Below are 14,365 nucleotides of genomic sequence, written 5' to 3' on the forward strand. Positions count from 1 at the left end.
ATTTGACAGGGTGGACCGTCACAACTGCGCAAGTGGAACATCCCGGAAAAATTACTCCTAGGAATACTACTTCTATACTCGATCACATGGATGAGCGTAAAGCTAGGAGACGGCTCAAGGCTATCAAGAAAGGTTACAACCACCAAAGGGCTAAAACAAGGATGTGTTCTGGCCCCGCATCTCTTAAATCTTTTCATGGCAGACCTGGCACCAAAACTTAACGGGATTATATCTCATCCACCCAAATTAGGCTCCTTATCATTATCTCACCTATCATATGCGGACGATATCGTCCTGATAAGCCTAACTAAGATTAGCCTACAAAGATCACTAGTAGGAATGCTGGAATACATAGCCAACACTAGGCTAGAGATAAACACCTAAAAAAGCAAAACACTGTTGATCACTAGACATCGAACGGCCAATCAGCAACTTCAATTAGAGTGCAAAAAACTAGAAGTTGTATCTAATTATAAGTACCTGGGTTTTTACATTGACAACAGGAATAATCACCGGGAGCAAAAAGCATACATGGCCCAGAGGACAAACGCCCTATCGTTTGCTTTCAGGTCGCTAGCAAAAAAACTGAAGGGGGCCATCATTTAAACCCCTGCTAGGAGTAATGAAAGCCAAAGTCGACAAAAACATCCTCCGTAACAGAAAACATGCCTGGATGGTAATTACCAACTATAAAACACTTACCCCAGCGCCGTACTTAAATATCACATTTTCGGCCTACCGGAAGCTACAACTAATGGCCCTGCGCCTAGGCAAACTGCCGTCCATCACAGATTAGCCAACATGGGCACACAAAGGGCCGAAAGATTGCAGACTATACGGGAGCAGTAAAGAGGACCTCGTTCATCTAGTCTGCATTTGTCCAAAACTACCAAAGCACAAACCACCTTTCTAAAACATGCTATGAACTTCAGAGGCATAAGGACATGCAGATCTGCTTTCATAGCAGGCTTGGACCCAACAGATATCCCATTGAACTGCCAATTAATAAAGTTCCTCTCTGCACATGCGAACATATTAAAAACAAATAAATAAACAAATAATAACAAATAAATAAACTATGATGGTCCCTGAGCATGGAACCTTAACATCAAGACTGACTGGTTCTGACCCAGAACTTGCATTTAAAAAAAATAATTGAACAGTTGGCCAAGAACGTCTGTAGAAACATTCCCCCTTGTGCAGCTGACTAGGCATTAAATAAGCTTTGATCTAATCACCTGCTAACTACGACCATCTGGAAACCTCAGCATATCACCAAGAGATTGACTAACTGACTGATGGCATTTTATACAGAATTGAGAGCTGATAACAGTTAAAAACAAGTGTTTTAAAGTCCGTTTTATGAATCATATAATATTAATTTTTGTTACAGTTTACTAACTTATTAGAAAATGTATTGTTGTGGTTTTAATTAACGTAAACAATAAAATTTCATTTAATTTCACTCTGACCTACAGTACAGAAGCTATGATTGTGAGGTCAGCAATTTTTTCTGCAATAATTATTTATTGAAATTTCAAGCGGTGTGAGCACAGTTATCCATTCAATGAACAACAAAAGTTTTGCATGCAGCGTAGTAACAATGCAAGCATCAATCGGCCTCTCGGCTCGCGCCAGACATATAATCCCATAACAACAGTCCAGTTAAACTCTAGCTATGGGAGCATGCCAAAATGAAACCTCAGACATAGCTCCCCTTAAGTTCACCTGCTGTAAACGGTATCTACAGAGAGAGTCTTCCGAGGTAAGCAAGTTTAAAGATACTCCAGAAGGCAGGGAAATTGTTTTTTCTTTCCAGCCTAGCAAAGCGCCTGAGTTCAGTGAGCTACATTTGCCGAAATTATGGGTTAAAAAATGTTCTAGAACCAAAACTGAATTTTTGGAGGGCGAGCTGCACTGCATGAGGTACACTAATTAGAAATCGGATATGATTGTGTCCCTTTTTGTCTAAAACAGGGTTTGAAGCTAGACGTGTAAGAGGAGACCATGGCCGGTCTTCACTGGCAACCCTTCTTGTATGGAGGTCTGGCGTCCATGGTTGCTGAATTTGGTAAGCATGTATCATCTAGCGTATACCATGTGTTGTAAAATGTTTTTTTTTATCAATGCTTTCCGTGTTCTGACGTTATTTTTTTAGGTCCGTTATTTATAGGGGCCTTTTGATTTTATTAAATTCATATGTGTACCTATAGGAGTTTTCAGACAGCAATCTTGATCCGTTGGTTCGTTATTGTGTTTACTCACAACACAATTGTGTCCTTCCTAATACAGCTTATATGAAGGGGTAGTGGGTCAGCCCATTTGATACACTGGCTTACTTCAGGGCCACTGGAATTATGCAATTGTGTAGCTTCAGCATTTTTCGAATAATTAAGGATATGTGCTTTTGCCACATTATCCATCAGGTGCTACATAATCTTAGAATTTAGCAGGTCTCGTATCAAAAGTTACTGTTGCTTATTGCTGTATCGTTGTTTCAAACTAGTATTAAACCTAAAACCTTTGACCAAACCGTGTTAACCTGTGTCAAAGTGACAAAATATGGAAGTAATGTTATCACAAAATATGCTGAATTATGGCGCAGAATTTGCTTTTTCTTGATGCATAATTTGATCAACGCTGGCACATAATTTGGTAGTAACCTGCTGCATAATTGCAGTGGCCTTGGCTAATTTCACTGGTGCTAGGCATTCTGCCCTTTGACAAGAAGCACATCCACATTCAAAGTAGTTCCTTTTGGTGCCGGGAAGTACTAGTCAGTTTACACTTTTGTAGGCCATATACATATGCTTGCTTTTATCATTTATTTGTTAACATTCACCATCTTTTGGCAGCTTTCCAAGCAATAGTTTTCAAAAACCATTACAAAACAAGCGTTGACAAAGTCAAAAAGCTGCAGTCCACTCCAAACCTGTTGAGTTTGTCAATGATTGTTTAATATTCTTTCCACACGTTCGTTAAAGAACATGCATGTTTTTCATGGAATAAATGAATACAGTTCTGCCAATAGTTTTAATAAGTATCTGTCAATGCAATTGCATTTAGTCCTTGGTTAAGGGTTGCAAGCTCTATTGAGTGTACTGTGAGATGGGCCATTCGTTTAAAGCTCTTATGTTGATATTTGTGCCAAAATTTGAGTATTACGAGTTATTGCATAGAGTGACAATTTTCAGTCGGGCAGTCATTTTGGATTGGAGCCTGTAATGAAAGTGCTTTATAATGGGCCATTTTCAGACAAAATGAAAATGTATGAATTTCCTCTGGCTGGGCTTGGGTGAGTGTATGGAATGCTTAATTTGTACCCTGTACCACAGAATCTGAAGAAACTATTTACAGGTGATCAGTTTTGTTTTTAGGGCTTGACTAAAAGTAGTCTGAAACTAATTGTGAGATCAATGAGATGGCGTGTGTGTATTAAATGCCCTTGGAGATGTTGTATTTTTAGTTAGGATTTGAAGATTCTGAATAGATTACAGGACCAATTTTCGGCCTAGAATACACCTGCAGAGCTCACCCCTTAGATCAGCGTCTGCTGTTTTAAAGTCCTAGGTTTAGGTCAATAACGTGCCCGGCTTGTTGTAAAATAAAGCTTCAATGTTAAACCTTATTAAAGTAACTGCTTGACGTCCCAACATGGTTCGCTAAAACTGGAAAAACTCCCTTTTCTATATATATATCCTGACTGTCCAGCATGCATACTTATTTCCATTATTTTTTAAAGGATTACTGTTTCCATTTGAAAGCATATAAAATGAGCATTTGCTGAGTGAGGTGTCTAGAAGTTGGAAACCCATGAGTTAAAGCCTATGCTGTGCTCGATATTGGTTACTTCTCCTTCAAGTTCAGCTGAAATGGCACTGCATATTGAGGATGCAGAAGTGTCTGGCAAGACTGGGGTTCATATCTGTAACTGATCTTCGTCAATGCATTTCCATGAAACGTAACTCATGAAGGTCTCCTTGTCCAACTCTGCTGCCTTCCTTCTTGAATCAACATCCCAAAGATGCACCAGTCTGGGGCTCATCAATTTAGGGATTTGTTTAGGGGTTCTGGCTGAGCTAAGGCTACGTTCAACAGCTTTCAGCACAGGCACTTTAGGTTTGACTAAAAGTATATGTATACTATACTTACAGGGGATTTCAGCCTACCCTTCTTCATCTATTAGTGTTTTGTGAAATTCTCATTTTCATTCCACCCCTTACATTGTTTAGTGTGGGTGAATGGGTCATTCCTGGATCGTAGAGATGGGAAGGCAAAACAGCCAGGACTACAAATAAGTGCAATGACCTTCCGGTAGTCTAAGATCCCCCAATTCCCCATATTGTCTTTTGATTAATGGAATTGGCTCATTGGTGTTTTTACGTGACAACACTTCTTAATAAGGGATGCGATTGACCGCAACCTTTTAGCAAACATTGAGTGAACATTCACATGTTTGTGGGAGCACTAATGGACAATATAATTGATACCCACCCAAAAGAGATTAGGTAGTTTAACTCCTTGCGGGCTGCGCGAATTCCCCCGCTGTGCAGGCGAATTAATGAGTGGGCGGGGTTCGGACGGCCCCCGGCTGTCCTCCGCACAAGCCCACCGTGACGTCGGACAGCTGGGGGCTATCCGAAGCACGCAAGGTTGATGAATTGCCATTGATCCAGATGTGAACTAGATCGGCAGAAAACATGTTCACAAATTCATGAAAATAGAAGGAACATAATTTCCCTACTATTCTGAGTGTTTTTAACCTTTGATGTAGGCCCCTATGTTCCAAGGGGCTCTATATTGCATGTTACCGCCCCACCCCCTTTACCAGTCTACCTTCACATCATTATATAATATTTACTCCAACACCAATTCAGAAGGCTACTGGGTCACTGAATAGCAACCCCAAGGTCAGATTTCATAAAAGATTCAGCAAAGAACTTTTTTGTTTATTGATATGATTGGGAGAGTGTACAGGATCATAATTTCTCTCAATCCTTATTTTTGAGACTATATCTTCAAAAACCTACATAGCTATGCAGTTTAAACAAAAACCTGCCCTGCCCATTGAATACCAGTTAAGAGCAATGCTCCTTACCGGAGATAGGATTCTGTCAAGAAGCAATAGTCTACATGCAGAACAGTATCCAAGGCCTCATCATTTTCTGTAGTGAAGTATTACACTTCTCCACACTCATTGCGGTCCTAATGAAAAGTCTGTTCTTTGACTTCCCAACTTTGGTCTTCCACTTGGTACTTTGCACTTCTTGTTTCCTCCAGCACTTTCCTATATTACATGCAAGAGCACAAAGATTACCACATTTATTAATCTCAGCTTGCGAATTAGATACATTACAAACCTCTGAAGCATTTCCTTAAACACTGGCCTCAGCAAGCACAGGACCATATATTCAAGCCATAAAAGGTATCATGCTATCTTGCACTTGAGTACATGCTTTAAGTCGAACATTCTGTTTGGTCACACACTAGTGGCAATACATGCAAATGTTCTTCTTGGCCATAACACCAAGTTAGATCTAGTTGGAACTCACTGGGGCAGATGTAAGTTTAGTTGTGCTACAATGTACAGTTTCCAACTCTCTGAAATCCAGCTTGCAGACATGTTAAGATCCGAAGCCTAATCAACGGTAGTCTTACCCGATGCCATAGTTTCTGGCCTTGATTTCGTTCATTTTTTTTTTTTTTAAATATATTTTTATTGCAGGAATTAGCCAAAGTTACATGTCAGATCAGCAACACATTTGCAGGAATAAAAGGGTAGATACATCCGATCCCCCGTGAGAAAATATCGTGGGTACACAGCCATTCAGCCCACAACCCAAGGGTCGGGCGGCGTCTTCTTACATAGAACACAGGTGGGGATCTGGTAGAACGTCGAAGCTGATCCGGATAATCCCACGGGCTTCATCTGCTTTTCTAGATCAACCTAACAGAAAAAAAAACTCCCCCCAACAGTCTCATGATTCAACTCCCTCCCCCCACCCAACCCCGCCATCAGTGTGCAGTGGTATGTGTAGAAAGAGCTTATTGGAAAAACCCCAGATGACTGTATTGAGATCCGTATCGTGGACGTCTAACGGGACTCAGGTTGTGCTGCATCATCACCTTCGGAATCGCTGGAAGCGCAGTAATCTCTAAGGGCCTGCACTATTGTCTCCCATTCCAGTGCTGATTCTAGCGCCCTCTCGTTGTGCTGCCGCCTCGCCAGTTGGTATCGCAGAGTGCTCTCCCCGCAGCCCACTTCAGAAGTTCGTTGTGCCATTTAGCTCCCGTCGGACCAACTCTTGCTTTCCAATTCCTGGTTATCTCCCGTTTAGCGAGGACGAGCCCTAAATCAATAAGTTTGTCGAAATTTTATTTTTAGGGGTATGCGGGAACCAGTGTAAGAGCCCCACCGCCGCGTCGACCGACAAAGTTCTCCCCGTAATCCTATTTAGAGTATCCTCGACCAAAAGCCAGTATGAGGACAGCGCCGGGCAGGACCACAACATATGAATGAGGTCTGCCTCAGGCGCTCGGCATCTGGGGCAATCCGCTGAATCCGCGGCGAAGTACTGCTGAATCTTCGCCGGGGTCAAGTAAGCCCTGTGGAGTATGTAAAAATGAACCAGTTGAAACCGTGCATGGCTTGCTCCCTTCCAGGCTCGGCGCATGAGTTGTGCCAGGTCGTCTCCGGTATCTCTTTCCCTATGTCGGCCTCCCAACGATTCCACAGTGTGGTGAGGGGGGGCAAGTCCTCGTTAATCAATCTGTTATACAGGCACGTGACTGCCTTGACCGTCCTCGCGGACAGAGACGTAGGTGGTTCCTCTAGCCCACTTTTCCAGTACGTCTGAATCGCTCTAACCAGAGCCGTGTGCAGGAGGAAGTCGCCTCGGGGAACATCGAAACGGTCTAGAATCTCTTGGAAGGGCAGTAACACCCCGTCTTCATAAAGGTCCCCCACCAATTGCAATCCCGCGTCTTCCCACTGTCCTAGGCGCGACCAGTCTCCCCCGTGAGGCAGGGCCGTCAGCATCCCCAGCGGTATTTCTGGTGCATATGGAAGCCTCAGCTGTCCCCGGGCGTGGGCGCGATTCCAGCATAATCTAATAGTCTTTTCTTCGAGCGTCAGGTCCTGCAGGGCCAGACGCTGGCGCAGTGCGATGAAGGAAATAACATGCCTAGGCATTCCCGTACCCCTCCCAACCTCCGGGCCACGAAACTCCCTCGCGATTTCCTGGGTGAAGGTCTGCAATTGAGCTGCCAGATAATATTTCTCAAAATCTGGCACCTCAAGGCCTCCTTCTGACTTTGGTCTCATCAGCGTCTTGAGAGCCACTCTCCGGCGGCCCGATCCCCAAAGGAACCCCACCACCATGGATCGCAATAGCCGAAAGGTGGCCGGCGGGATCCAAATCGGAAGCGTCCGAAAGTAGTATAGCAACCGGGGAAGTGCCACCATTTTCAATAGTGCAATCCGCCCCGCCACCGAAAGCGGCAGGGTAGCCCAAAATTCCATACTACCACGCAACGCGCGAGTACAGCGGGCTATATTGCCGTCCAGGAGGTCGGTGGGGTCATGGTATATGTATACCCCCAGGTACGTGAGGCAGCTAGGTTCCCACCTAATCTCTCTGCTGGTGTCGGGTCTGGGCGTTCCCCTGCGAACCGGGAACAGACAAGTCTTGGCCCAATTCACCCGAAGGCCCGAGACCTCTCCGAAAGACGTCAGTGCCTCAGCCTCGAGGAAGAGCAGCAGGTCATCAGCATATAGCGAGATATAATGCTGGCCAGATAAGGTCTGCAAACCGCCGAAAGAAACTCTGGACCGGATTGACAGCGCGAGTGGCTCCACCGCTAACGCGAAGAGCAATGGGGACAGCGAGCATCCCTGCCTCGTGCCTCGTTCCACTGGATACTGTTGGGAGATCAGCGGGCCTGCTCTCACCCTGGCCGACGCCGAGGCATAAAGCACCGTGGTCCACCTGACAAAGCCCTCCCCTAGACCAAAGCGCAGCAACACTCTGCGCAGGTAATCCCATTCCAAACTATCGAAGGCCTTTTCCAGATCGACCGAAAGGACCATCGGGCACAAGGCCTCCATGTGCGGTTCCCCTAACAAGCGAAACAACCTGCGAATATTCATGGTCGTGTTACGTTTGGGTATGAATCTGCCTGGTCCTCGTGCACTAAAGAGCGCATGTGTCCTAGCAGCCTCGATGCCAATATGCTGCTTAGAATTTTATAATCGACCGTTAACATTGATAACGGTCGGTAAGACGCCGGGTCAGTTGACTCTCTACCAGGTTTGAGGAGGGGAACTACTAAGGCCTCACACATCGAGCCGGGGAGACGTCCCAAACGCTTCGCCTCTCTGTAGACTATCAACAGTCGGGGCGCCAATAGGTCTATGTAGGTGGAGTAGAATTCGACCGGAAGTCCGTCAAGGCCCGGGGTCTTATTCCTCGCCATCCCCTTAATGGCGCTACTGATTTCCCCCAGTTCGATGTCGGAGCCCAGGGCCTTCGCCACATCGGGCTCCAGCGCTGGCATCTCCAAGGGTTGCAAATAATCATCAATCAGGGAGGGGTCTCTGGTCGGGTTACTGTGATATAGTCGTTCGTAGTAGCGCTGGTAACAGCCTAATATCTCCGGTTGGGTGTGCACCTCAAGCCCCTCCGCCGTGCGCATATACGTCGTCAGAGAGGTCCGGCGCGTGGGATTGGCCAACCATGCTAGCAGTGCGCCCGACGTATCCCCCTCCGTGAGCGACCTAGTGGTGTAGGCCTTATAATCGAAGCAGCGCAGTCTTTCGACTTCCGCCGCCACTGCCTCCCTCGCCGCAGCCGTACGCTCCTGGAGTTCAGGATGGCCGGGGCGGTGAAGTTCCATCTCACGGAGCTTCCGGTCAGCCGTGGTCAGGTCATCAAGGATGACACGTCTCATACCCACCTTCTTAGAAATACAATAGCCCCTGACCACTACCTTAAACGCGTCCCATTCTGACGCTCTCGATCCAGCGGTGCCCCCATCGGTCGCAAAATAATCAGAAATGTTGTCCTCCAGGTCCGCCCTAAAGACTATGTCCTCTAAGATCTCCGGGCGCAAGTTCCAGGTGGGCACACTAGGGGTCCCGGGAAACCATTGGAAGTCCGCTAGGAGGGGGTTGTGGTCCGAGATGGTCCTAGTCAAATATTCAGAGCGCACCGCTGCAGACACCAACTCCGCCGATCCCAGAAACCCATCTAGCCGCACATGCAATTCGTGTAGGCCAGAAAAATAGGAATAGTCTCTAGAGTCGGGGTGCTGCGCTCGCCAGATGTCCGTGAGCCCCCAGTGCGTCTGCCATACCTTCCTCCCTTTAGCCACTCGCCGGACTGGAGAGTCCGGGAGGGGGGGGTGTGAGCGGTCGGCCTCCACGTCCACTACTGAGTTAAAATCACCACCTAGTAAGAGGGTTCCCGAGAGAAAATGGGCCAATGAGCCCGATAACCCGGAGAGGAAGGCAAGCTGGTCCACATTAGGTGCATAAACACAACAAATATTCAGGTCCCTACCCCCCAATGTGCCGGAGATAGCTACATAGCGACCCTCCGGATCCACCACCGATTTTGTAACCTGCATGAGAACCCCAGCCCTTATCCATATTAGCGCCCCCTCGCGTAAGCTGAGTATGAAGTGCAGTAGACCTGCCCTCTCCATCTACGTTGCAGCGCCGCCCCTCCGCCTTGGTGAGATGTGTCTCCTGCAGCAGCGCTATCTGCACCCCTCTACGCACTAGATAAGCGTGAACCTTGTGACGTCTGGACATAGTGTGAAGCCCCCGTACATTCCAAGTGATGCATTTTACATTATCGATCTCAGCCATTGTCCCACATTGTCTGTCCCGGGCTTTCCCACCAACGCTCAAACAAAAAACAAGCTACAGTCAAGTCATCACTGATGGCGGCCATCTTCCCCAACAAAACCCCAATACCCGTCTGAAACAAACCCCATCCCACCCACCCCAGAACAGGACCCAAATAGCTCCATCTAGTTCCCATCCAAACAGTGTCCCCAGCAACCCCCGATCCCCGACTAATCCTGCGGTCGCCACCGCAGGGAAGCCTTAAGGGCTAGGTGCGGGCCGGGCGCCAGTAATGGGCCTTCGAGTCTCGGACCACCGAGACTAATTTGAGCCCTGAGTCCAAAAGCGTCAGCCCGATCGGGGCCCCCCAACCCCATCAGCGGATCAAGGCATTAATCGCATCCTCCACAACCCCCGCTGCAAACCCCCGCCCAAATGGAATTAGCTCACCCAGTCATCCCTGCCCGTCCAGCATGCCCTCAGCCGAGTCTGGAGTAACCACTGGCAAGTGAACACTATCGGTCTCTGACTCCTCTGTGTCCGTATGAGCCCCCTCGCCACCGGGTTCCGATTCTTCAACAATGGGGCCGCCTTGTGAACCAGACAGATTAGAAACCATTTCCAGTACTCCCCGCCGCTCCGCCATAGTCTCCACAGTCGAAGGCTTGCCTGGTTTGCCGCGGCGGCTTCGGAGTCTCTTGGAACGACGTTGTTGTCCGGGTTCCGTAGTCAACTGGGATGATGAGCCGAAACCATCTTTGCCAGCTTTATATAGTTCGAGCCAATTACAGACTTCCTCCGGGGTATCAAAGAACTGGGTCTTGTCGTCAAGGATAATACGGAGCCTTGCAGGGAAGAGGAGCGAGTACTGGATACCCTCGCTCCGGAGCTCTCGCTTGACCGCCAGGAAAGAGGTCCGTTTTCGTTGGGTCTCATACGTATAGTCTGGGAAAATGTTCACCTGGCTCTTCTCCACCTGATGAGGGCCATTGTGCCTGGCAGCGTTGAGGAGCAGGTCCCTGTCCCGAAAATGCAATAAACGCGCCACCACCGGGCGTGGGGAGCGACCTTGTTGCGGCGGCCTTGCCGGCACCCTATGTGCTCGTTCCAGGGTATAGAAGGAGGACAGACCCTCTGGAGCCACCGTGTCCCGGAGCCAAGCTTCCAGGTAGGCCACCATGTCGCCATCTTCGATCTTTTCCGGCAGGCCCACCACCCGAATATTGTTCCGTCTGTTACGCCCTTCAGCGTCTTCCGCCCGTTTCTCCAAGGCATCGATCCGGGACAGGGCATCCTTCATCGTCGCGGCCAGAGTCTTCTGTGCTGGCTCCAGAACCTTCACTGAGCTATCTGCCTCCTTAACTCTGTCCGAGAGCTTGCCGTGGACGCCCTGAGGAGGCCCAAACTCGTCGCAACCTGGGCGATGTCTTGCTGCAGGGCTGATCGCGTGTTTGCGATCGCCTCCAGGACCCGGTCGAATTGTTGTTGTAGGTGGGGACCAGAGCTCTCCGGGTCAACTCGATCATCCTTATCCGGCGCCTCCGTGTCCGAGTCGGCCGGGGTGGTCCTTTTGGGCCCCCTTGGTTTCCCAATGGCGGATGAGTCTCGTGGGGGAAAGTTCGGCAGAGTCACTACCAAGTGTGGGCGTCGACTATGGCTCTCCTGGTACGTGGCCGTTGTGAAGAGGGCCTTCGATCGCCTTCGCCAAGGCCTACCACTCCTCCGACTCTTCGGGACGTGCCACCGCCGTGTCCCCGGAGGCCAACGAGGGGGAGGGGGAGGCGGGGGCGATCGGCGCCTATCTGGGTAGGCCCGTCGGGTCGAGGAAGACCTCGAATGAGAGTCACCAGTGCTGCCGGAGACTCTATGGCGCCAGGTCGTCTTGCTGCCCATAAAGTGCTCGGGGCTCCGGCGAGTTCAGGTACGCAGTGGGAGGCAGCCGGGCGTTTCTCGTGGTATTGTCGTTCCGCTCAGGGCCTCCGGCCATTCATGACCAGCCTGCGCTGAAAAATTCGACTAACAATCCATTCAGGGATGGCCACGGTGCCCAGACACTTCCAAACCATCAACCGGACGGTCGCTTCTCGGGAAGATAGGATGTGGAGAAGATGCATGTAGATCTGCTAGGCGTCCACGGGTCTGGGGTCTCGGCAAAGCCATCGAGAAGGTCCGGGTGCCATCTTGGGCTCCGCTCCGTGTTCCTCGCAACTTCGCTTTTTCGTCGGAACAACTGGTGTTCAAGTGTCTCCGGGTGTCTCAGCAGGTCCACTCCAACCCGATCTTCGGTTTGTGGGGGTCGGGGTGCCCCACGGTCCCCGATCTGCAGGATAAAAGCGGGCTCAGTCCCGGAGCCGAGCTCTCAGGCGACCATCGCCATCGGCGTCCAAGCCACGCCCCGCCTTGATTTCGTTCATGCAACTGATTAATAAGCATTTACAATGCAATGGTCTCGGCATTATTAAAGGTAGAGCTATTGGCATTGCTCATGACATTTTTTTTTTTTTTTAAAACATAAATAAATGGTATTGTGATTTACAATGGCAATAGGTGAGTAGTAGAGAGTATTCGCGGACACAGAGCCACACACACAGAAATCCACACACACAGCGAGCCCCACACACAGCCAGCCAGCCAGCCACACACACAGCCAGCCACACACACAGCCAGCCAGCCACACAGCTAGCCAGCCACACAGCCACACACACAGCCAGCCAGCCAACCACACACACACACACACACACACACACACACACAGCCAGCCAGACACACACACACACACACACAGCCAGACACACACACACACAGCCAGACACACACACACACAGCCAGACACACACACACACACACACACACACACACACACACACACACACACACACACACACACACACACACACACACACAGCCACACAGCCAGCCCCAGCCACACACACAGCCAGCCAGCCAGCCAGCCACACACACACACAGCCAGCCAGCCACACACACACACACACACACACAGCCAGCCAGCCACACACACACACACACACACAGCCAGCCAGCCACACACACACACAGCCAGCCACACACACACACACACACACACAGCCAGCCACACACACACACACACACACACAGCCAGCCACACACACACACACAGCCAGCCAGCCACACACACACACACACACAGCCAGCCACACACACACACACACACACAGCCAGCCACACACACACACACACACACACAGCCAGCCACACACACACACACAGCCAGCCAGCCACACACACACACACAGCCAGCCAGCCACACACACACACACAGCCAGCCAGCCAGCCACACGCACGGCCAGCCAGCCACACGCACGGCCAGCCAGCCACACGCACGGCCAGCCAGCCACACGCACGGCCAGCCAGCCACACGCACGGCCAGCCAGCCACACGCACACAGCCACACGCACACGCACACACACACAGACAGAGACACAAACGGCCCTGCCGTTGACTATTTCCAATACTTAATCAATTAGCAGGCAGCCTTATCCCCCAGGAAGACGCACACTCGCCGGGCTATAAGCAAAAGACCACTTATCCCCCAAAGCAGAATGAAACCGGCTGCATAGGGTGCATGAAAGGGCGCAGGCCTCGGGCTGCGGCTCTGCCTTCAAAAGGGGGGAAGGGAGCTGCAGCCGGCAAGTATTCGGCGTCACCATCATACCTGAAATCCACCAGGCGTGTCTTCCACGATAAGGATGAATGAATAGCGCGGCACCTATAGGTAGAGGAAACCAGAGTTGTTACGCCCGCTCTCCGGTTGTGTGAAGCCCCCAGAAAGACAAAGAACCCTCGCAGCCTAGGCGGCATTGGTATCGTACCTGTGATATGGCGCAGCCGCAACATTCACCAAAGTCCGGTGAGAGCGACAGGTGATGGGTCCCGCCATGTTTAAAGGAAAGAAGGGGGAGCTGAGCGTGTCACGAATCACGTGACCACGCGAGCGCTGCTGCTATTCTGTTCCGGTCAACAGTAGGCTCAAACGAGCAGCCATCTTAAAGTGGAGTTAGTTCAGATTGCAATCCATACGGTGATACCATACAGATACATCACCATAACGTATTTATTACCGTAAATCAAAGTAAGAACTCGAAATCCGTTCCTTCATTATATAATTAATTTAAACCAACAACTCCTCGTCCAGATGAAATCAATTAAACAAACCTACACGAATACTAATGACGATACCGGAGACCCATTGTCATGGGGATTCCTCCAAGTAATCTGTTATAGTCAGAAATATTTTGAAACGCCTTGCCATCTGTGTTGGCTATCGTTCCAATAGCGATCCAAGTGGCGGGTCCAATAGCCAGTATGGTCACAATAATGTATTATTCCGGTAAGCCAAATAACATTAAATTCCACTCCAAAAGGAGTACTTCAGTTCATCTTCATATAAAATAAAATGTGTGGCAATGCATGCAAATCGCCATTAGTCCCAGAGTTAAAACCCCTAAATAGAAGGTATTAAGTAATAGTTAACCA

General features: G+C 49.3%; 1 protein-coding gene across 1 annotated transcript in view; it reads left to right on the forward strand.

Moving 5' to 3' along the window:
* SLC25A14 (solute carrier family 25 member 14) overlaps nt 1–14,365 on the forward strand; it is a 329,441-nt gene that overhangs the window by 95,779 nt on the left and 219,297 nt on the right. Inside the window, exon 2 of the mRNA XM_086964677.1 lies at nt 1,978–2,071. Within this exon, the coding sequence (XP_086820803.1) occupies nt 2,008–2,071 (64 nt within the window). The 5' untranslated portion in view covers nt 1,978–2,007. The remainder of the gene's footprint in view (nt 1–1,977; nt 2,072–14,365) is intronic.

Source organism: Lissotriton vulgaris, chromosome 4_1, assembly GCF_964263255.1.
Source record: "Lissotriton vulgaris chromosome 4_1, aLisVul1.2, whole genome shotgun sequence".
NCBI classification, from domain to species: Eukaryota; Metazoa; Chordata; class Amphibia; order Caudata; family Salamandridae; genus Lissotriton; species Lissotriton vulgaris.